The sequence below is a fragment of the Periophthalmus magnuspinnatus genome, chromosome 8, assembly GCF_009829125.3.
Source record: "Periophthalmus magnuspinnatus isolate fPerMag1 chromosome 8, fPerMag1.2.pri, whole genome shotgun sequence".
NCBI classification, from domain to species: domain Eukaryota; kingdom Metazoa; phylum Chordata; class Actinopteri; order Gobiiformes; family Gobiidae; genus Periophthalmus; species Periophthalmus magnuspinnatus.
In genome coordinates, this window is record NC_047133.1 from 20,408,515 (window position 1) to 20,432,836 (window position 24,322).

The 24,322-nt window shown below is 36.2% G+C and overlaps 1 protein-coding gene across 1 annotated transcript; it reads left to right on the forward strand.

The window, feature by feature from the left end:
• The first annotated feature begins 1,575 nt into the window (after positions 1-1,575).
• Positions 1,576-23,290, forward strand: limd2 (LIM domain containing 2). Its single transcript, XM_033970726.2, has 4 exons — positions 1,576-1,729; positions 17,594-17,638; positions 18,562-18,698; positions 19,630-23,290. The coding sequence occupies exons 1-4, from the start codon at positions 1,727-1,729 to the stop codon at positions 19,787-19,789; spliced, it is 345 nt and encodes a 114-aa protein (XP_033826617.1). The 5' UTR covers positions 1,576-1,726; the 3' UTR covers positions 19,790-23,290.
• Positions 23,291-24,322: the final 1,032 nt, after the last annotated feature.

The following is a 24,322-nucleotide window of genomic DNA, read 5'->3' on the forward strand; positions in this document are numbered from 1 at the left end:
AGAGATTTTTTTTTTTTTAACACCGTACCAGTTATACAACGTGGGAACGCTTTTTTCTGGTTAACTGATACTTTGCAGCTGATGTCAGCGTTTCCTGGGGGTGTGATGCTAACTGAAGGTACTACTCAATCTGAAGCTCTGTGACTGAAATTAGACTTTAATCTGAGCTTTAACACAATCTGAGCTGCAAGAGCTGACTTAAACTACAACCGGATAGATGATTTGTGTTCTTAAACCAGTCTCTCACACATGAATTACAGTCACAAGCTAGCATTGGTCAATAGTTTTTCATTTTGTCACTCACGTTTTTTTGTTGAACACGAAACACCTACAGGACCATGAGTGGTCATAGTCAGGGGCAATGCCAGACATTTTTGGAGGTTGGAGGAGCTAAAGTCTTCAATGTGGGTGTTCACTTAACATGTTAATTTAGAGCCTTGTAACAATGGAGTGTACCCCCCATTCCCTACCATGTTTGCTTTGCTGTTTTAAACCAGTTTAAATGTAGTTAGCCTCTGTAGTGATTTATAAAAGCTAGTAAGGAATTCTTTTATTATTGTAGTCTAATTTGGAACATTTTTAGTCAAGCTTGGATGTGCTATGAAAGGGGCAAACATCTTTGTAGAAGCTATGGGAGAGCATTGGCCATTCTAGTGGAGGAGGGTGCCCCCTCAAGCCCCCTCTGGCGTCGCCCCTGATAATAGTGATCACAAGTTCCTAAAAATGTGTTGTTTAAATCTATTTTGTTTTTGTTTTTTTCTTGAGTTCACAGACTATCTTAAAACTTTTTGGCAATCTTTGCTAATGTGTGCATTTGTCACCATGGCAACTGCTGAACATTCCACCACAGAGATACATCTAGAACACCACCAGCTTGATGTCACTGCAAAGTATCAATATGATTTGTAACTCAAGATGTGTGTGAGTACAAGATGTGTATTTCAAGTTCAGCTGTACTCTTTGCAAACATAGCATTATACTGCAGTGAATATAGACTTTGAGCCATGGATTATACATGTTTTCCCAGATATTGAAGCTAATCACAAGACTGACCCCTTTAGCCTATAAAAAACCTTTAAAATCTAATGAGGTTCAGTCTTGAATGAAGGTTAGTTCAAGGAGTTTAGAGCATACACAATTATTCAATCTACGGGTTTTACAGAGTATTTAAAAAAAAGATAGAATTTTCAGTTGATATTTTTAATTTATCAAGTCTGTGACTCTTAGACCAATAGTTTAATTCAATTCAATTTAATTTATATAGCATATTTAAATACAACTTCATTTGCCCAAAGCGCTTTACATAAAAAGCCTATAAAAACAAATATTACTTGCACTAGAGAGATAATGACTGTTGAGATCGTGAGTTTATTTGAATGTAGTTACCTCTTAAAAAACAACGTACATTTTACTCGGGAGGACTGAGCACAAAAACAATGGCAAGCGATAATACTGTGATGTCCTGGCGGCTGCGTTTGCGTTTTGTTCGAGCTCCTTTGAACGCATCGCCACCAGCGCTGAGCCAATCACGAGCCGGGCCTTCACGGACTCAAAGAAAAAAAAAGAAAAACGAGAAGCAAACGAGCCGAGGAGGAGGGAAGACCAGACCAGGCACCGGCACAAAGCCATCTGCAAAACTGAATGAGAGAGCAAATACACCACTACAACCACACACACCGATCCGACACTGCGTAAATCACCGGCGTGTCACGACCAGAAAGCCCCGATGGTGAGTGTCTTTTTTCGCCTTGGCTCGGTCGCTCTACCTCGCACAGCCTCTCGCTTCTTCCTCCCCCTTTGCAGCCCGACCATCCCCTCCTCTCCTCGGGGTTTTTGTAGTGATGATGTACGGGAAACCGGTTTGTTACGAGCTACAATGCCATTTAGCTCTGCTCCTTTGTTATAACCAGGGGTGTTGTGACAAAAATATGGTTTTAAAATGCGAGTAACACAAGGCGCATGTGCGTTTTAACTGAAAGCTAGCATCGCGTTTTTTTTTGCTTCTTACCTCGAAAGCATCAACCATATGTAACGAAGACTGATGTGCATTGTAATTAAACGTTAATTAAGCTGTCTCCTTTCTTTTATTTCTTATTTGTTGTTTGTTTTTCATTATGCTAGCATGTGGGCATATTTTTAGTATAGTCCATTGTTTGGGTAGGTGTGTTTTTATGATATTATTTTGCAGGCTAATTGGTGGAGGTGCCCCTGGCTTCTTCCTTCTGGCTGTTTACATGAAAGAGCCTGTTGTGAAGCAGGTTCCCTTAGTCCACAAGGATTATCCGTGTTAAATCAACATCTGATTAAGCCTGTGTGTTTTTTCTCGCTTTCTAATTTCCAATGTGGTTGTTTGGTTTGATATAATTGAAATGACAAAATGAGAAATGTACTTGGTGGTGTTAATCTGCCAGCTATTGTTATTGTGGTTAGATTGGATAACACTTGTTTGCTTCTATAGGCATTATAATCAATCTGTTTAAGCTCTTCATTAAAAAAGCCACAAACCACCTTGTAAACAAAGCTAGGCATAGACAGCATCCTAAACAATGAACATTTTAATGGCCTAATAGAACAAAAATAGCCTTAACTAATAAACTTGTTATTCACTGGAACGCATATGTTTTAAACCTCCATAAATGACTGCTTCCTCACTACTTGTTTTGTCTGTCCTGTCCTTGTTTTGTGTTACACTATTGTGAAGGATCTCTGAGTTACCTTCAAAACCACTATATAAAACCAATGTGTTAATATTATTATTATTTATGTAGATTTTGGTACATTTTCTACCATATACCCACAGAGTGATGCCCTTAAACATCCCTTTATTTGGTAAATGACCAGCTGTTCTAAATGAAAACCTCTTTTGTATGTACCCAAAAGACACAGAAACATGCACTCAGCTCCTTCAAATTCTCTCATTTTTCTCACCAATGTTTATGCATGTCAGAGACCTTACAAACTGCTCTTGTGGCTTGGGAAATCCCACACAGTTCACCACAGTCTGTCATTTAAGTCCAAAGCGTATGTCTACTAGGGCTTAAGTAGAAAATGTACTAGTTTTCATTTCCTGTGCTGCCTTGTCACTGTAATATCCGCCAAAGTTGACACAAAGATTGACACCACTGCCTCATTTGCGTCACAGCCGTTTTCAAGACTCTGCGTGTGAACTTTTTGACCTGGAGTTGGACTCGTAGTTAGAGCTTCTTCTGACAGAGTTTTTGACAGTTTCGTTTTGCCTGTTTTTGTTGTGCTGTGTTTGTGTCTCTTGGCTTACAATTGTTTAATCCTGAGAATGTTTTTGGTGTATAAACCTGGTTTTCATAATGAGTGATTTTCTAGCAGTCAGATCACAATTTTAATCTTATTACAATTCATGTAAACTTGGTATATCTGCTTCTTCTGAAGTTCACACCTCATTGCAGTTGGTTAAATTCACCTGTCACTCATTTGCATTTTTGAGGCTGTCCAAGATGAGTCGTTTGGGCATTGAGCTGCATTCAGAAGAAAATTGGTGAATCACAATATTACCAGAATAGCATATCATCACAGGAATGAGCTCACAGTTTAATTTTCTACACCATAGCGCCCAGTATAGATCTGGTTGACTTTGGAGTTCAGACTACTGTATCAGATTTAATTACAATTAAATCGAAAGCACAAGTTCACATTTCAAATGGCAGCTGTTTTGAATTTTCTCTACAAACAATAAATTGATCCCATCACTCTATGGGGTCAGAAATGGATGACCAAAATTAAACTTCCCCTATGGTTCTGATCCAATATAGTACATGTTTATCTCTTTTTAGAAATGCAAAGAGTTTATTGTAAGAGGATTCCCTTGGACAAAAGCAAGGATGGATTTACTGGTCTGTAAGGTCTTTAACGTTTATTTAATTTCACCATATGTTCATGTGTCTGACAATTGCCATTAACCACATAGAATCTGAATAGTGGAGCCTGGAAGGGACCATATGTTTGGGGAGGGGAGATGTTGCCCTGCTGTCAGATGTGCACAATAGTGAAAATGGGTCGATAGAGTAGTACACAAACCACTAATCCACCACATAATAGTCACCTTATTAGGTTTTGTTATTAATGGGCTGTTCATATGTTCTTTCTTTTTAGTATTTAAATATTAGATCCTGCATGTTACATTGATTTGCATTATTTTGGTGTAGTTTTAAGACAAAGTATTGGCTAAGTACTACTTGTTTTAAGCTTGGAAGGAGGAGACTGGCTTCTGACATTTTACGGCTGAATTAGAATCTATTTAACCTACATTTAATAATTTCAAATAGTCATTTTCAATCTATTTACATTTTAATGTAGAGATCGATCAATATGGGTTTTTTCATGGTAGATGACAATACAGAGAAACTGATAGCCGATAAGCTCTGCCGATATTTTTGGGCATATGTGTAAGGCCGATTTAGATTATTTTCATTTAATTATGTCATTTAAATCTATTATAAACTCATCTGCAGCCCCTTTTTTAACCACAAACCTCTAAGAGAGTTGTCTAGGCGTGCATTGTGCAGTTATCTTTTTGCACTGAAGTCTTCAAATTAAGCTTTTTTGTGTATTTTTTAGGCAGCATGTTGGCCAAAACTAAATATCGGCTGTGCTGGAGATTGAAGGCTAATAGCTGATGTGCTAAAAAGTGCAAATATCAGCCAGATATATCAAACGATAGTCAAACGATATATCAGTCTCTATTTTTTTATATTTACTGAAATTTAGTGTCACGATTATCATGTTAAAAATAATTGCAATTAACGATTATAACACGATAATGATTAAAGTTGCTGACAGTTTAAAAAATGTTATGGATATGAATAATTAGCATTTTAATGTTATGAATAGGTTCCATATTTAATTAGCTGCTATATTATTGTACTTTGTTATAAGTGAAAACCACATTGATCTAGAAGAGACCATCAGGGAGAAGTGTTTTTTTTCTGCACATTCTGGTGATGTAATGTAGTTTTAATTTTAAAATCATCCTCATACTGCTAAGATGAATTAAGTGACATTGTTACTTTAATGGGGTTAATTTGTTGAAATAAAGACAGCTTCAGCTTGTTGCCTATTTAAGGAAGCTATGAAACGAAATGCAACAACTCCTTACTGGGAAATGCTTGGTGTTATCTCTTCAGTCATCATGTTTTGGCAAAAAAATGTAAACAAGTTGATTTTTAATTTTTTCTCTTGACTTAAGATGACCGCTTTCAGAAATAAATGAGGGGCATATTTTTCTTATTTGACAATTTTTCTGTTTATTAAGATTGTTCAGTTGTTTCATAAAATATATTTGTAGTACTTTGACATTTGAATGGAAAAACAACAACAGATTACATGGTTTGTGGTTTGGGAGTACAGACTTATATTAAATTACTTAAATTCTTGGCACATACTTTTTACTTTTAAGCCTGATTGGTTTATTGAATCTAATTTAGCTTCTTTGGTACCAGAGAGGTAAGAGTCATGTGTTTTGTATAAATGACGTCTGGGTAGCAGAAAAGCGTCACAAAACCGTGTGAAGATACTACATTAACACAGTACTGTAGACTCTAATCGTTCATTTGACTGAACTGCTCCTGACCTCCTGTAGTCTCAGAGCAGTCAGCTGAGGCAGGAAGAGCACAAGTCTTTATGACCATATTTGGGTAAAAAAGTAAAAATGTTTAGAAAGCAAAAAAAACTAAACAAAACATGCTAATTATAAACCCAAATGGTGAAACTGACAATGATTTACTATGTAAGAGAACTGTGAGTGAATTCCAGTTAAGATCTTTTTCATTGAAAACATGAGAGAAATATTGTTAATTAATACAAACAATTACAACAATTTTAATGTTAATTTAATGAGCTTATTAGTTTGAGTTTTATTAAGTGAGTGTTTATTTTGCTCTTCAGTTCAGGAAAACAATAAATCATCCAATCTGTGCTCTATATTTGGATTGATCAGATATTGGTTCAGCTGATATCTCATTTTGCTCTATAAATTGGTGCAATAAGACGATTTACTGGCCCAAAACGACTACAGAACATCTTTGTAATGCAAAAGACATTTGGATACATTTTTACTTTATCTTGTCTGAAAATATCATTTATTTCCTTTAAACACAGTCTCTGGCTTGATATCTAGTATCGGCCAATCCTTAAGGCCAAAGTATCATCATTGGAACAGAAAAACCCTGGATCGTTGCATCCATAATCTATATGCTTAAGTATTTAATTTAACAGACTATTTTGCTTGAGTAAATTTTATAGTGAAATTGAAAAATATGATACTCTTGCTAAAATTATCTCAGTTGTTGTTAAAGTAGATAAAATGTCAAGCTTGTACTGAGGATGTATAGTTTGGGAATTATTTGTATGGACAGAACTGTAGTTATAGTTTCATTCAATAAATAAACTGATAAATACAAGAGAAAGTCAAATTGACACAACCAAGCCTATGTAACTTAATTGCTATGTGTTATACATGTACATACAGTGTCTTTGGGGTCCATGATAAGACATGTTTTAGTGGAATTCCTTCTCCCACATGGAGTTTGGTTGTGAAATGTTCTGATACTATCTACTTTAATATTTCACTCGAGGCTGTTTCCTTCCAGTGCCCAAAGCTCCTGCTGTAGGCTTCAGTTTTTCATAGATTTTAAAATGTATTCCTACTTAGGCCTTCACTTGCTCTGGTCCTGTCAATGTTGGAGAACACACATAAACACACCAGATGCCGCAGGGTTCCTCACTATATGTCAAAGGTGGACAAACAAATGTGAATGTTTAGGCCTTTTGATTGGTTTTCTACTTATTCATAATCATTAAAGGTCCTATATTACACAAAATTGACTCCGGTGAGCTTTAAGCCATGTTATAATGTTGTTACCTCCTCATAAACAGACCTGGAGTTGTGTTTTGTTTCAGTAACACCTTATTATTAGTCTGTCTACATCTCCAAAGCTCAAAATGCTCTGTTCCATCTTGTGATGTCCATGAAGTGGTAGTTTTCAAATTAACAGCTAGTTTTTATATTTTGTTCAGTAGAGATTAGCAATTCCAGGTTTGAAATGATCTAAATAATTCTAGTGAAGGTGCATGAAGTTTAAAAACACAGTGGAGCACTTCCTGTATTACCACATGACATCACAACAGAGTGTGAAACAGAGTGTTTCCTTTTTGAGAGAAGAACTCAGCCTAAATATGCAGAGTTTATGTGTTAAACATGTGTGAATGAAACTCCAGGCCCTTTAAAAATCATGAAAAACATCTGGCCACAGCTATTCTACTTTGTTTATTAAAGGTTCAATAAGTCACTTTTCCAGTGGGGTGTCACCTATGGAGATGTTATTGTTTTTTTCTGTATGTTCCACAATATCGTATTAAACTTACTTAACGCTCATTTATTAAATTGCAGGTGTTTTTATTGCTCAAAAATACCTTGAAAACATTTTTTTTTACTGTGAGTGGGGTCATCTCTACAGATCTGACTTGTAACTTTGCCTGGAGATGTCACCTACTTGTTTCCATGGAGAAGGGTAACGCCTTGGAACCTTCCAAGCAAAGCAGTAAAATGTCCAAAAGCGACAAACCAGAAAAGCTGCATAGTGCTCTTTTAAGCAAAGCAGCAAATGTAAATAACATGAGATTATGTTGCAAAAAGGGACAAGTTCTTAGAAAATGCAGGTGTGAAAACTGCCCAGTCACTCACTCTTATGGCCAAAAGTTCAAAAAGATAGACTATATATGAACGCATGACAAGTAGAACATTATTGCATTAAACTATTTAATAATTTCCACTGAACAAGTTAACTCAAACTCCCATGTTCCTTCCATGTTGACATCTGTCTGCATTCCTCCGGCGTCTTCTTGCATAACTCGCCTTCATGTGAAAAATTTACGATGTGTGGTTTCTGACATAGGAAAATTATATCTTTCCCTGGAGCAGCTGTTTTAGGAGAAGGAATTGCATTATTACCTGTAGCATTAGTCCTTAAAACATCACCGACTATGTCCCGAATGAGGCAAGACTCAACAGGAGAGAGGCTCAGATATTTGGACATGTTTTGAAACAGATTGGCTGACAGGTGCTGCGGATTTTACAGTTTTTTGCACTTGGCCATCCCGAGTGACTTCACAATGATCGCGTTTCTAAAAATAAAGATTAGTAAGAGTTGGAGACTTCTGGGAGACACAAGGCATTTGTTGACATTGCGCTGTACCTGCTTTGCCTTCTAGGGCTTGTTTCAGTGCGGATGCTGTGCAGGTTTTATAGACGTGTTTGACCAGTGCTGTCGTTATGTAATTATGTGATATTAAAAAAAGCATTCCTTTAGGGCATATAAACGATACAGAAAAGTATGTTCCGTCAAATACCCTGGCTGGGTCAAGAAACTGATGTAGTAAGACTATTTACAGATGGTACTTATACTAGAAAATCTCATAATGTTGGAATTTTTATTTACACAAAGTTCTGTTGTTATTTGAGAGATAAATAACAGCTACGTGACACATTTGAATCAGATTTGTTTTATTCTATATTAATGTTCAGTCTCTGCATTGGTATGAGTTGATATCAGGTATTGGCTGAAACTTAAAGCTATAGTATCGAAATCTGTATTGGAAATGAAAATGCTGCATCCATAATGTAAACATAATGGGGCTGAGTGCAAAGACTTCATAAAAAACGTACTACTTGGCAGAATTTCAAACTGAAACACATGACGTTGCAACATTTTATGAAAAAGCTTATTAAATGTAAATAATCATCTATTGAATACAATGATTAGACACAAGTTGAATTAAATGGAAGGGACTATAAACATAGGGCTGTGTCCGGAAGGGCATCTGGCATTAAGTCTTTGGCAAAGATTTAGGAGGCTTTTTGTGGTCATTGCAAATTATAACATCAAAAATCTTAAGACAATTTTAGCTCATGTTCATTACTATAAAAATTAATTGGAGCCATTAATGAGGCAGGGTTTGCAGTTTTGATATTTTACTCCCTTTTTTGCTCATGTTACGCTATTTTTCTCTCAAAGAGAAAACACTCTGTTCCACCTTGTGATGTCATGTGTTAATACAGGAAGTGCTCCCATGGAATTGCCAATCTCCACTCAACAAAAGGTAAAAAGGAGCTGTTAACTTGAAAATTACTGCTTCATGACATCACAAGGTAGAGCAGAGCATTTTGAGCTTTGGAGATGTAGACAGACTAATAATAAAGTGTTACTCAAACATGTGTGAATGAAACAAAACACAACTCCAGGTATATTTTTGAGGAGGTAACAACATTATAACATGACTTAAAGCTCACAAGAGTCAATTTTGTGTAATATAGGACCTTTACATAAAAAAAGGGTTAATCCAGTCTTAATTTGTAATGGTCAGATTCATTGATTTAACAAATATTGTAAGTTGCAGCCGTATCGGAAATATAGAAATGGCCAGTTCCTGTTTAAAGTGATTGCAAAATGCTAATTGGACATAGAGGGTAACAGGAGAAGAGCATTGTCAGATCTGCTCTCAGCGTCTGCACAGGAAATCTGAGCCGTGCACTTTCTGAGTCGTGTGCAGCGAGTGAAATTAAACCTCCGACCAGAGGCTCCAACTGTGGGAACCCTGCCATGAATCAAGGCCTGTGTAAGAGCGTTTTACCACGGCCCTGTGAAAGTGTGCTTTGTTGGGCAAGACACCGTGTTCCTCTGGTATCAAATGGCTGCGTGATTACTCAGCAGCTCATTTAGTGTGTTGGGTTTTAAAGAGAGCATTCACATCACAATGAAATCTTTCTGTGCACCCGCATTAATACAATGGGTGCTGGGAAGTTAATCAAATCAAACGCAGTGTCATTGGGCAGTGGGCGAAAATCTCAATGGCTGCATTTATAGGCTGACTCTAGCAATCGACTTAAATGAGTCTAGTTACTTTCCAAAAATACAGTCATATCATATTTTAAAATATATTTTAAATTAAAGGTAGCATTTAATTAAAGCATTGGTAGTTTTCAAATTGTAAAATGTGATGATACCAGCCTCTCAGATGGGGGGAAGAGATTGCATTGCACTTTGCTATGAAAAATCCAAAAAGTGAATACCCAAATGCTGAACCTGCTCAGTTCTATTAGGGATTAAATCCAAACATTCATTGTATTACAACAAAAATCTGCATTTCAACAATATTCATTTTAAATATCATCGGTATTAAAGAATATTGGCCTACAGAATGTTATGCCACGGTTGCCACCTGAGGCAACTAAAATGAATAACTGTTGACATTAGAGATAGATATCGGGCCAATATTTTGACTTTTTACCCCATCAGCTATCAGCCTTAAATCTCCATTACAGGCCAATATTTTGTTTTGATTGGTCTGTTGCCTTAAAAATAGTCACAAAACTTTATATTAACACTTTAATAAGCAGAGACAAGATGAGAAAACTCACCTCTCTTGCAGGTTTGTGATTAAAAAGGACTTGGGGCAAGTTTGTATTGAATTTAAATTGCATCATTTGAGGAAAATGATCAAAATCAGCCCTACATATCAGTGCAAAAATATTGGCGGAGCTTATCACCCATGAGTTGCTCTGTATTCTAGCCAATTTGCCTTGGCATCAGCCATGAAAAAACCCATATCAGTCGATCTCTAGTTGAAATACAGTTTTTTTGTTGTAATACAAGAAATTAATTGGTCTAGTCACAGATAGAAATCTTCAGGTTTAACATCAGTGCATTAACTTTTAGCTATTTCACACCAAAGTACAATGTAATCAATAGGAAAAACTGTCTCTTGCCCATCTGGGAGTATAAGCTCATCACATTCTAGTATCTGAAAACCACCAATAACAGAGAATTTGAATTTCATAACGTTGAAATGTGAACTGCTAAACTCCTATCTTTTATTCAGGAATTTTTATTCAGGAAGTTACTCCTAGAACTGTAATTTCTCTCTTGATATTGTGAACTGAATATTAATGAAAGAAAGCAGTTCATAATTACAGTGCTCATAATTACATAATTCTTCAAAACTTGTTCAGGCCTCAGACAGTGCGTTGCTTCAATGCTGCTTTTTTAAGTAACAATCAGTTTGCCAAGTGTTTTTTGTGTCATTAACAACGGCGAAAACCGAGGCGACATCGAATCCAAAGCCTCAAATGTGTGAAGACGAAACTATGTTGTTACGAGACGAGTGATTTAAGGACAACAACCCATCTGTCCCCATGAGACTTCTGCGCTGATAAAACAAGAAAATGAGCAAATAAAACCAACTCAAAATACTTACTTGATGATGATGAGAGCTTAAGTTTTGGTGTCTGAGTGATCCATACATTTTGTCATTTTGGGCAAGGCGGCTGTAACAAGGCTGTTGTTGAATTCAAATATAGATATGGGTTTTTTTGATGGCCAATGCTGATTGTATAGAATCCAGAGAAAACGATGGCCGATAGGATCTGACGATATTTTTGGCCCGATATGTTGGGCTTATTTAGGTCATTTTCTCCCAACTTATTAAATTTGAATTTAGTACAAACTCATCCACAATCTCTCTCTTTATTACAATTTGGATAAGAGATCTGCGCAGTCACATTTTTGCAGTGCCCTCTTTGGACTAAAGTGTTCAAATAAAGCTTCATCCATATTTAGGCATTTATTTGGGCCAAACAAAATATCGGCCTCTGCTGGAGACTGAAGGCTGTATCTATCTGGCATTGATTCAGTTACAATTCCAGTCAAAGCAATAACATCTCCATAGAGACGAGCAGGTGGTGGACCATAGACCACAAGACATAGTCACATACAGTTGAATCCAGAAGTTTATATACACTATATAAAAAGACACATGCTTTTTTCTTACTGTCTGACTTGAAATCAGACTAAACTTTTCCTCTTTTAGGTCAATAAGGATTACCAAAATTACTTGGTAATCCTAATTGGTGTCTCTAATTAATCAAATGTTGTCAATAAACCTATCAGAAGCTTCCAAAATCCATCATCATCTGGGTTTTCTCAAATAGTTTAAATGCATGTAGTCTTACTGTATGTAAACTTCTGCCTTTGAAGAAAGTAAAGTGAAAAATTGTCTAAAAATCCTTCTCTCATTATTATGCCATTTAGTAAGTAGAAATAATTTTGGTAATCTTAATTGACGTAAAACAGGAAACGTTTTGTCTGACAGTGCGGAAAAAGCGCATGTGTCTTTTTATATACTGTATGTAAACTGGTTTCACCTGTAGTACACCATAAAATTTAAATACTCAACAACAAAATAATGAAAACAGTCCAATAGTTTTGCCTTTTTGCAGGTCTACCGCAAAATAAATTCCTTTACTGCTCAAAAAGTACTGTCAAAACTCAGAATTTCTGATTTGCAGTAGTGGTTAGACGTCTACCTACACACTTGCTGTATGCTGCTGAGTACTGTTATTAAGACCCTTTGTATTATGTAAAAAACTCATACAATGCAAATTTGATCTTGAGTCTTTAACTTTTATCCCTTCTGACTTATGATGAAAACCTTTGCTGTATATTTTTGCTTAAATTAAGTAACCTACGACAGTGAAATCTGAGAGAAGTGTCTGATTTGCATGTAGCTTGAAGAACTGTGTATAGCATTATGGTCAGCCTGGGTTTCCCTACTACAGGCGTAAGCAACTACTCGTTAGCAGCTCTAATTGAGACACATGTCAGGCCTGTGCTGTGCCACTGGGACTGTCAAGACTGAGGAAGCCACGCGTGTCAAAACAACTTCCTGTCATGTTCATGCCTTTTGATTGTAGGCTCATGTACATATAAGGCAACAAGACAAGGTGGCACTAGCTTATCTACGCAGCCCATGTGAAATTATATGGAAAACAATGTGTAGGCCTGTCACTGTAACAAATTTTGAAGCACAGTCTATTGTTACAGAGATATACCGCGACAAACGATGATATTGAAACTACTTTATGCCACTGATGTAATAGCAATAATGCAAGATAATCCCAGTCAACCATAATAATAATATCATTCAAAAGACATGAGCTGCAAGAAATATATAACAGAATGAAGCAATAATTATCCACCTAAGTTTACTTTTTCAACCCTCTACAGTTCAAATCTTATCACCTTACGACTAAAATACCCCAAATCTCCCCACTTTTGCAAAGAAACTGCGCACACGATACATTTTGCGCCCCAAATTGTATTGTTCCAGCTTTCATATTTTAAACGATATAGTAATTATTGTGACAGGCCTACCAATGCGGTACTCGTTTAGTCTTTATTTGAAGAGACATTGTACAGAGACAGAGCTCATAATAAATAGATGTTCCCAACCAGATTAGAGCTAAATTTCCATTAGCAGTTGCTGTTGTTCAAAATTTAAATGCTACATGCGTCCTGCTAAGTTTCAGTCCAAATTTGTTAACACTTTCAAAATTTCTACAAACCAAATTCTTAACATTGGTGATACTGCATTGGTAAACTGGTAACAAAAAAGCAAATTGTCATATAAGAAAGTGGGAAAGCACCATTTGGAGAAGCATTTCGCATCAAGCTGTTTGTGATATTTTAGGGTTTATTTCCTGGTCCATAATCTTAATTTTCTTGAGTGGCAAAGCATTACAGACAGATAAGTTGTTAAATGTAATTGAGGTTGACGTTTTGGGGTAAATTGCGTGCGACTGTAGTGGGAAGCTGACAGCTGTGCAGGAAGTGGCCATGCCTCGTACATGTGATGCAGTCAGCACTCAGCAGTGTCTAGACCGGAGTAAAATACTGCAGCCCAAAGGAAAAAAAAAAAAATAGAGACTAGAAAACACTCTCAGATAAAGAGACAACAGGACAGGCAGAGCGGTTGCCAGTACAGCTAGATTGCATCTACAGGAAACTGGTAATATGATAATCACCTCAAGCCAGTTTAAAAGAGGCAACACCCCAGCTTCTCCATATGGTAGCTTTGTTATATCAGTCTGGATGTTGCAAGGTTAGACTTCTCCTTCTCACGAAATGAGTTGAGCGTTAGGGCAATTTGAATGGGTGAATTTAGCAAATCGCAAAGGCTGCAGTTTTTGAAGTACCATAATTTCTTCCACAAACAAGAACATGTCCGGTCTTATTCTGCATAACATAACCAAATAATATACAATACTTTATATACAGTTAGACATTTCATCACAGTTTTCAATAACTTACAAGCTCTGACTGCTGCCTATTAAGTACTGCCCAAAACTTATTTTTATATAGTCTGGATGTGAATGCTTTGTTGTGTGTGTTTGTCTGTCATGTATAATCTAGTCGTCTACTGAATTGTTGAAGTGTTGTTCTGTGATGAGTGGGAGGGGATTGGAAATGTATAGACTTTGCTTAGCCATCCCCTTTTCAAACCATGCATATGTGTATTTGTGTTTGTATACTGTTAGTTGCTGCTAGTTTTTGAATAACTACCATAAGTAACACATAGAGAAACCACAGTATTGGTGTGAATTCCTTTCCACTGTCTCCATTCTAACCCACTTCTCATGGGTCTGTGGTTGACGTAGGATTTGTTTATCGAGCTTCAAAGTGAGGAATTTGGAGAGGTAAAGTGCATCGGACCTGAGTCTCACATGTCAAAGAAGTGCTTCTCTTTGAAACAGCCATCTTAACCCGGCGACCTCTGCACCTCGAGCCAAACGCCTCTTATGTAACACGGCTTTAGTCTGCTGGACATTCCCCTGGACTCAGACACAGCCAGGCCTCTGCATTAGCTCAGTCTGAGGTGAAAGAACTGATTAAACTTTACTCAAATATAGCACGCCAGTACTTTAAACTAATTGAAATGACAAAAGTTTAACTTTTTAATTAATGTTACTACTGCTACCTTTAATATAATGACACAGTTAGATTGACTACCCTGAAACATATGAGTAAAAATATATAGCTGAAAGTGAGTGAGTATTGGTTTAATCACAAAAACTTGCATTATAATGATTGCAATTGGTTAATCGTAAATCTGCAAATTTATTATATGTATTTGTTTCAAAAATCCTGTCTCTATGGGGTCCTCTATAAAACCTGTAGTTTAGGTTAACTCGCAAACATGTCCTTAAATGCATAGTTTTTGTTATGTTGTAAATCTTGTATTCAAACCCATATCTAATTAGCCTGTCATGATAATTGCTAGACTTCAGTATATGAAAGCTGGAACAATACATTTTGGGGCTCAGTATTTATTGTGCGTACACTTTCTTTGCAAAAATGGGGAGATATGATATGATAAGATTTGAGCTGTAGAGAGTAGGACAAATAACTTCTATGGCTAATTATCGGTTCATTCTGGTTCATTTGTCACAGTTAAAACTTTTTAATGATACAGAATATTGAAAAATGTGTTTGTTGGGATTATCTTGCTTTGTGGCAGTGGCATGAGGTAGTTTAAATATTATCGTTTATTGCAATATTTCTCTGTAGCGCTAAATCGTGCTTCAAAATGTGTTATCGTGACAGGCCTGTATCTAATCACAATTGCTATGTCAGAAAATTGAGGTTGGTTTGTTTTAAAGACTCATTCAGTCGTAGAAGGATGATTCTCTGTGCTTGAGCGACCTGTTAGTCCAGACCAGGCATGCAGTCGGCTGTAACAGTTACTGTCTAAATATGTCCTCCAGACACAAAACAAAGTGTTGGTGTCAAAACGGGAACAATGGGTAAAAGGTGTTATGTGCAGAATAAGCCAAGTGTATGCAAACTGAAAGAAGACAGCATTTCTGTGTTCCATTGCCATATTACGTAAAACACAATAGCTAAAGAATATTACATTTTTAAAAAGGAACTATTGAAGGGAAGAAAGAAACATTGCTTTAAAACAGGAATAGGAAGTTTTATGTAGCTGCTAAATGTCCACCTATTATAACACCTGAACACAAATTAAGTCTAGAGCATTAGCAATAGCATTGGCATTTGTGTAGCATAAATTACCCTGTGCAATGCTAAGGCTACAAAGCATCAATCACTAATAATACTTTCATTGCTGTAAGATAGGGTTGTCAAAAGTATCAAAATCAAATACTAATCAGTACTAAAAATACTATGGAAACTACGTACTGCTCAAATGAGTATCTAGTTTTCTAGTTTCGATGCAGATTAAAAAGTCACAGACAGAAATGAGAAACTAGTATACACCCATGGACCACTATGGAACCAACTTGGATGACTGAGGGATTACACAGATATAAGGCCACTTGGTGATATAAAAGAAAGTACTATTAGCCTATTTAAAGTTGAAAATTCTATTGTCTAAATAAAGGGTGTTTTTTAAATTATCGTTGTGGTATCTGAATCACACTTGTTTGTTCACAATTAAGATCTGATGTAGACTCTGTTTGGTCCTGCCTTAGTCTTGGTCTAGTCCAGGTAGTTGCCGGTTTAGTGGTTATTTATTCAACCATGGCTATATACAGTATGTGCAATGAGGTGGTAAGTGCAGTGATATGAACCGGATGCCCTACAGATTACTAGTGTAGTGACATGTATTAAATCCGTGGTGAGAGAAGAGTTGACCTGTTATTTGAGCTTGATTATAGTGCTTCAAACAGGAAGAAACACTGGAGATGAGCACGACTGTTGCGTTTGTTTTCTTTCTTGTTACAGATGTGATGTTGTTACGTTAAAGTTTAGAGGGCCCATATTACATGAAAACATACCTGGATTTGTGTTTTGTTTTATTCACATTTTGAATACATACACAAACCCTGCATATTTAGACTCTTTTCTCAAGTTATACAGGAAGTGCTCCACTGTGTTTAAACTCCATACACCTTCACTAGAATCATTTGCATTATTTCATAGCTGTTAACTTGAAAACTACCACTACATGACATCACAAGGTGGAATGGAGCATTTTAAGCTTTGGAGTTGTAGACAGACTAATAATGAACAAAACCCAGCTCCAGGTATGTTTTTGATGAAGTAACAATATTCTAACATGGCTTGAATGTCACAAGAGTCAGTTTTGTGTAATATAGGACCTATAAATAATTCTGTTGAAACCGTTTGCAATTTAATTTACAGGGAATTGTGTAGAAATTACTGTAGTTTTTAATTATAACATTCTGCAGTCTGACCCCCCAAATTCCCTATTTTTTCCCATTTTTAGCATTTAAAAGACTGATCTGACCAACCCTCATACTCAAAATATATATTGAATAAAATTTTTTTTTTTTTTTTTTTTTTTTAAATAAGCACCACCAGTTACCACTACCTTAAAAGAGAAATCTATGGGAAACATTGAATCACACTATCATCGTTATAGCTAAGTCAGTTGTCTGTTGTACAGTAGTAAGCCCTGCCTGTACACCGCAGAGGCCTGGTTGGTCCTGGCATAGGTACACTGTGTTGCTATCTCTAAAACCCCAAAGCTGGACTCGCATGTCGGGACAGAAGGCACCTGATCCTCTCCCTGGGGTGCTCTGGACAGATGGAGAGAACAGAAACAAGGGGGAAGGCATAGATCAGATTAACAATACTGAAAGGTAAAAATGGGGCAGGATGGATAAGGATCTTCTGTTGAGTTTGTATGTTAGGATTTGTGTTGTGTGTTTGCTTGTGTTAAAATACCGATTTATGTTTTGCAGGATGCCAGAAGCAGCACAGAAGAGAAGCCTGTGCAGAGATCCAAGGTAGGTTTTTCTACCATCTACCTTTCTATCTCATATTGCTGTTCTTGGTTCTTAATAGAGCTGGGAGATTAAATAACTGAGTAAATGTAAATATGGGTTACAGTCGCTCAGTCGGTAGAGTATTTGTCCACTAAGCTGAGGGTTGGCAGTTTGAATCCCGCTCCCACACTTGAATGCTGTTGTTGTGTCCTTGGGCAAGAACCCACCCATATTGTAGTTTCCTGCTTTTTTTTGTTTATGACAGCTTTATGGTCAAAAACAGACACTTTCCACCTCCTACTTTGGTATTTCAGCCTCCATCATGCTCTGAGTGACAGGTGGATTAAGTAATCACAGTGAAGGCTTAAAATCCATATACAGTTATAGCTACTTACTCTTAGTTAGTTACCTCTTAAAACTCTATAAAATATACTAAGAAAAACCTTCAATAAAAATCAAAAAGTCAAATCAGACAACAGTGTTTAACAGTGTTTTTTTTTTTTTTTTGGCACATCGCCCACCCCTATAGTGCCCTCTACTTATTAATATGGATCTTATGAACTTCAGGCTGCATGAAAAAATAATCAATATTGGAGTTTCAATGGTTGCACTTAGCAAATAGCAAATGCTGCATTCATTTATGATCTCCTTTGAAAAAAACATAGTATCCTGTTTATACCTGTTATAAAACACATGAGGTGCTTCTTCAGTCTAAACGTTCATATTACATTCTCCTCTCAAACCTTACTGCTCTTGAATAATTTCTAAAATGTCCAAAGAACTGAACTGTGAACTTAATCCTGACGTGAAAACAGAAATCCAAATGTCATCAAAATTTGCTAAAAAGTTTAAAAGTTAAAGTTGTGGCTTTAACTAAGGCTTAATGTCAAATGCGTGTGCACCCTGACTTATGCCTGCTAATGCTAATATGGTTTTATTCTCAGTCTTTTAGCTTCAAGACTCCGAATGAAGTGTGTGCGGCATGTGAGAAGACCGTCTACCCAATGGAGAGACTGGCAGCAAACAACCAGATCTTCCATTCAAGATGCTTCTGCTGCCTGCAGTGCAACACCAAACTGAGGTGAGTGTGTGAGCAGAGGACACACAAGAACTATGGAGTACAGAAATATCACTGCTGCACAGAGCAATAGAGACCTTCTTTCAACACTGGAAGAGCCTGAGTGTCAGGTTTAGTGGTTACTGTAAAGTGTCTATGTAATCTCTCAGTCGCCCAGGTATGATCCATAGCAAAAGAAAAATTATATTCTAAGTTTTCTTTTGTTAGTGCAAAGTGTATTCCTTAGATTGACTGATGATCTTTTCAATTGAATTTATTTCAATTTAATTTTAATTTAATTGAATTTTTTTATTTTAAAAAGTCCAATTTCTTCCTCCAAAAAGGATCGAAGAATGTGTCAAATGCAGAGGACAACTTTCCCTACTGGGACAATAAAGTGTACCTTAAGCTGTTAACAATGGAGGACCGTTGCTATGCCAAATTATTCAAATCAGGAAGGATTTTTTATGCCTGAAACCCACGAATGCTAGCTGCCATATCCTCATTAGTTTGCCCCAGAGCATTTGTGATTACTGGTTGCTTACTACTACCAGTGGTCTTTCCTCAGAAACAATATTTTGTATTTTCTTTATCATGATTTTACATCCATACTACTTGCATTAAAAGTAGGGGTGAGATGAGACAGAATTTGAACAAGACAAAACGAGACACGATATTGGGTCCTCGAGAATGAGTTGTTGTTTTTTATTTTAAATTGTTCCATTCCATTCCCAATTTTGGTCTCACAAATTTTGATACATTTTATTTAACATTTTAGTGATAGTCATTCTAGCACTGCTTTTTTGGAGTTATAAGAGCTGTAACTCACCAGCAGTTAACCCCTTTTTGTCCAATCCATCTTGTGACATGAGATCTTCTCCTAGAAAAGTGCTATTTTTCAAACAAACTCTACATCACACGTTTAATAATATTGCTGTTTCTTGTTTTTTTTAAGCCTCGGGAACTACACTGCTCTCCAGGGTAAATTTTACTGCAAAGCTCATTACCAGCAGCTGTTCAAGAGCAAAGGAAACTACGATGAGGGCTTCGGGCGTAAACAGTACAAAGAGCGCTGGGCCAACAAGGATTCAGAAACCATAACAAAGTCTCCGTAAACCTTTCCTCCCTCGGTCCCATCCAGGCCTTACCTCCTTTGGTCTCAACACACGCCTCATGGTTGGTGGGGTGCTCTGAAATAACCCACACACGCTTTCTAAATGCCATTTGATCAGAAAAACAGGTCAAACACAATCAAGCAAAAAAAAAAAAAATGCATGAGATTAATTTTAGGTATTTTACTTTTTTACCAAAAGTCTTCTTCTCTGGTGAGGGAAGTTTAATTTTATTTTAAGTTTTAATTTTAGTGTTGTTTGAGCGAGAATAATTTTGCACCATTCAGTTTCACAATTCAAACTGTACACTCAGGCATGCGTGTATTGCAACTCAACATATACACTGAATATGTTTGGTAATTGGTAAACTCTATTCTGCAATATAAAAAGGGATTATATGCAGTTATCAGTTGGCGTTACGTGACATCACAGTACTGTAAATGGTACAGTATTGGACGGGGATGTGAATCTCCAAATTGAGTTTCATTCATAGTGACGTTCCCTCAGGCGTTGCTTGTCCCTGTTGTCTGGAAGCTTACATTGGAGCCAAACTGAAAACGATCGGGGCAGTCCAGCTAGTAGGACAACAGTAAGAGACAGTTAATAGTAGACGTATTGTTACAAAATTATTCATAAAAATGTCAACCTTTTGTGACTTTTGGCAAGTAAAAAACATCCAAAGCTGTGTGCCAGTTATGACGCTAACAATGTGTCTCTAAAATTAGGCCTGTCACGATAACGACATTTTGAAATGTGATATATTGCTGAAGTAAATACAGACGATAAACGATAATATTGAAACTAATTTGTTCTACTGACACAAAAACCCCAAAGCAGGATTATTCCCCCAAAAATATTAGTAATAGTAATAGTAATATTAATTAATAGTTAGTAGGCCTGTGACAATAACAAATTTTCAAGTGCGATACATTGCTGAAGGAAATACAGATGATAAACGATAATATTGGAACCAAACTATAAAGCAGAATTATCCCTCAAGGTACAAATATAGTACAAAAATGAGCTGCAATAAATAACATTATGCAACACTTAAGTAGTTAGCGTGTATCTACGTTGAGTCATAGAATTTCATAATCCATTCATAATTTTCCGAGTAGTGCAAAGAAAAAGTTCCTGTCTGTTATGTATTGAACGAGTCAATATATTATTTATTGTGACAGACCAAGTAATCCGTTTGGATCAATAAATGTGTCATCAAATGTTATTCATCAACATTTTTAGCTCAAATATCATCATAGTGCAGAAAAATAACACGTATTTCCCCACTAGTACAATGAAAAGTACCCACGATAAATATTGACCCCCAAAAAACTATTTTTATTGAACGATGAGTGAATAGAATAATTATCGTAACAGGCCTAACGAAAATGACAAAACTGTTGGCTGTATCTAAAGCAATACATTAATAATCTGTTTAGTGTAGGTCAACAATAAAATAATTTACACCTTGAAATGTATTTTTAAATAGTTACTGAAGTATCCTGAGTGATATTTGGGAGATAATGTAACCGGTAATGTCACTGCTATAGATAAAGCTGCGTATAATCCTGATAGATCAAACTTAACATTGCTATCCTTGTTTGATGACTTCAGTCTGATACGAGGAACAAACAGGGTACACAAACTACTGTAAAATGCACAATACTTGGCAACAACTCACCTCTTGTTGTCGTTCATTGCTGTTCACGCCACTTTTTTATTTTATCAATAGTTTTAAGTCTTAAGTTTTGTGCATGTTGGTGTGGCTGGCTCTTAACTGCCTTATCTCATGACTATTGTGTATATTGTGAATTGTTTTAATTGTTTTGGATTTGGATTTATGTTCAGGCATAAATGAATCCACTCTCTGGCTTTTATTATTGAAAAATTTTAAAAGATTGTGTTTTGTATCCTGTCTGTACATAGAAAATGTTGTTTGTAACTTAAACATTCCCATAATGTATCTATTGCACATGACTCACAGCTAGATGTCGGTTGTCACAAGGAAACTATTTTGTTACACACATATTTCACGTTTAAAGAAAAACTAGGTTAATTGATTTTTTACTTCAGTTATCAGCGACTGTCATCTTGTTATATCCCCTTAGTGTATCTAAGCATGGTTATAAACGGGGACTAAATCATATCCAACACGTTTTTTCCTTTATTATTTTCAATGCCTTTTATATTTCTTGCCATGTTTGCTAAAAACACCATGGACCTATTTTTTCTCAGTACTGTAAATGGCGAAGGTAATGTGTTTTGTTCAATGGCAGAGCTCCCCCTACTGGGCAAAGCGTTGCAATACTTTTGTAATAAGAAAAACAGGCTTCAACCACAACCTCAAATTATTCTGTTAAATGTGACAAACTTAGCCATTTTACAACTTATTATGTTAAAAGCCATTTAAAGCTGCACTGTGTCACTCTTCTGGGTCTGCCACCTGCTTGTCTCCATGGAGATATTGTTGCTTTCCCTTGAAATGTTTCACTGTATGGCATTAAACTTATAATATACATTTACACACAATTACACGTATTTTAATTGCTGAAAAACAATCTTGTAAAAACATGTAATCTCACTTGTGACTTGACCTAGTGGCGTCTCCATGCTGCTTGTCTCCATGGAGATAGTGCTTTGCCTGGAATGTACCATGGTATAGCATTAACTCTGACATCTCCACGGTGACAAGCAAGTGAGAGGCCCTCCATTCAAAAAGTTATGCAGTGCATCTTTAAAAAAAAATCTTACTTTTTCAAAACAAGCACTGATATGACTTGACGCCAGACACTTGAATGACACAATGTACTTTTGTGATTGAGAGTTAACTGTGAATTTGAGCATGCTGTGCAGAAGAGAAAAGATAAATATTTGCTTCTTTTTAAAGCAAAGCCTTATAGAAATGGAACAATATTTTAACCACGTCTCTTAAGAAAATTCTCATGCCTTTTAAAAAACATCACATCGCTTAAGTCAGCCAGCAGCATCTGTTCTTTTCTCATATACTCACATAGTGTACAGTCGCTCGAATCCTAATTCATTTTAGGATTCTCGTTTGAATCCTAATGCTTTAAAAGTGTTAAGTGTTTGTCAATGCGCAGTTTGCCAAGGTACAAGTTCAAGTCCAGTCCTTGTCATTTGTAATATATCAAATAAGGTCCATTGAAACACTGGTGCCAGCAGGCTCAGGTGAACGACTAAACATGTAATCTGTGTTTATTTTTGTGCAGAACGTGATGTGAAATTTTCAAAAATGTTAATATCACTGAAATGTTTTGAATATGCATCTTTTGGAAATGTATTTTATATTTCAGACATGTGGGTTGAGGTGGCCTTATACAGCTAAAGGACGTTAAGACTAACTGACAGTCTTGATCCTTCAATCCCTTTTTTAATTATGTAAAAACACCCCTTTCTACGCCATTACACACAATCATTTGGAGCTTTTTGTCATCCATTTTCTTTTTTACATGCTTTAAAATAAAAATGCTGGTGTTGATCTAAGATGTCAAGGTGTTTTTATTATGAAAAGGTAAGGTCCCAAAGACAATAGCTGAAGTGAAGTTAACACATATTTTAATTCAGGAATAGTACAGTATCAAATTAAAATGGCCACAATTGTCTTTTTCTCTCGTCCAGCAGAGGGCGCAACAGCAACTAAAACAATTTGCCTATAGTCTAGGAATGAGAAACCTTTGTTCTCTAATCAAATAGGTGCATTTGTCTGTAATTAATGTAAGTAATGTAAATAATTTGTTCTATACTGAATTACACTCCACAATTCATAAGTTAATTAAATTTAATTTAAAATTTGTTTATGCATACCAACAAAATATTCAGTTCTGCCAATAAGGGTTTTAAGGATAATGACTGAAAATATTTGCAGTGGTGTAATGTAACAAAGTAAAAGTACTAAATACTGCACTTAAGTACAAATCTTGGGAATCTGTACTTTACTTAAGTACATTTTAAAGTGGCTACTTTTTATTTTTACTTCATTACATTTGAGAGCAGATATCTGATTTCTACTGCACTACAATTTTGAACTGGACTAAAAAGTAAAAGTATTTTTTTATTATTGTCTGAGACCAAAATCTATACATTTTAAGATTTACTAGATTTCAAAATCTACCACAACTAGTTTGTACTCTTTACAGAGAATACTAGATTTTTTATGCGATACTTTGAGTTTTACTTGAGTATTGTTTTGCCCCTGTATCTGTACTTTTACTTCAGTAACAAAAGTGAGTACTTCTTCCACCTCTGGCCAGGTGAGGCAGCCCCTCCTTCTTTCTGTTATGCATCTTTGTAAAGTATTGTAAAAGCATGTAGTTTTGCCTGTCCCATGCAATACAAAATATATTATCCGCTGTTGCTCAAATAACAGAGGGAACAGGCCTGTATGGATAAGCCTGTATGTCTCCAACTCATCATCACCTTCTGTTCTGAGCACAGAATAGGCTAATAACCAGAACACAGCACGGTTACACTGAATTTATCACACAAAAATCCAAGTATTATTAGCCTGCATTTTCC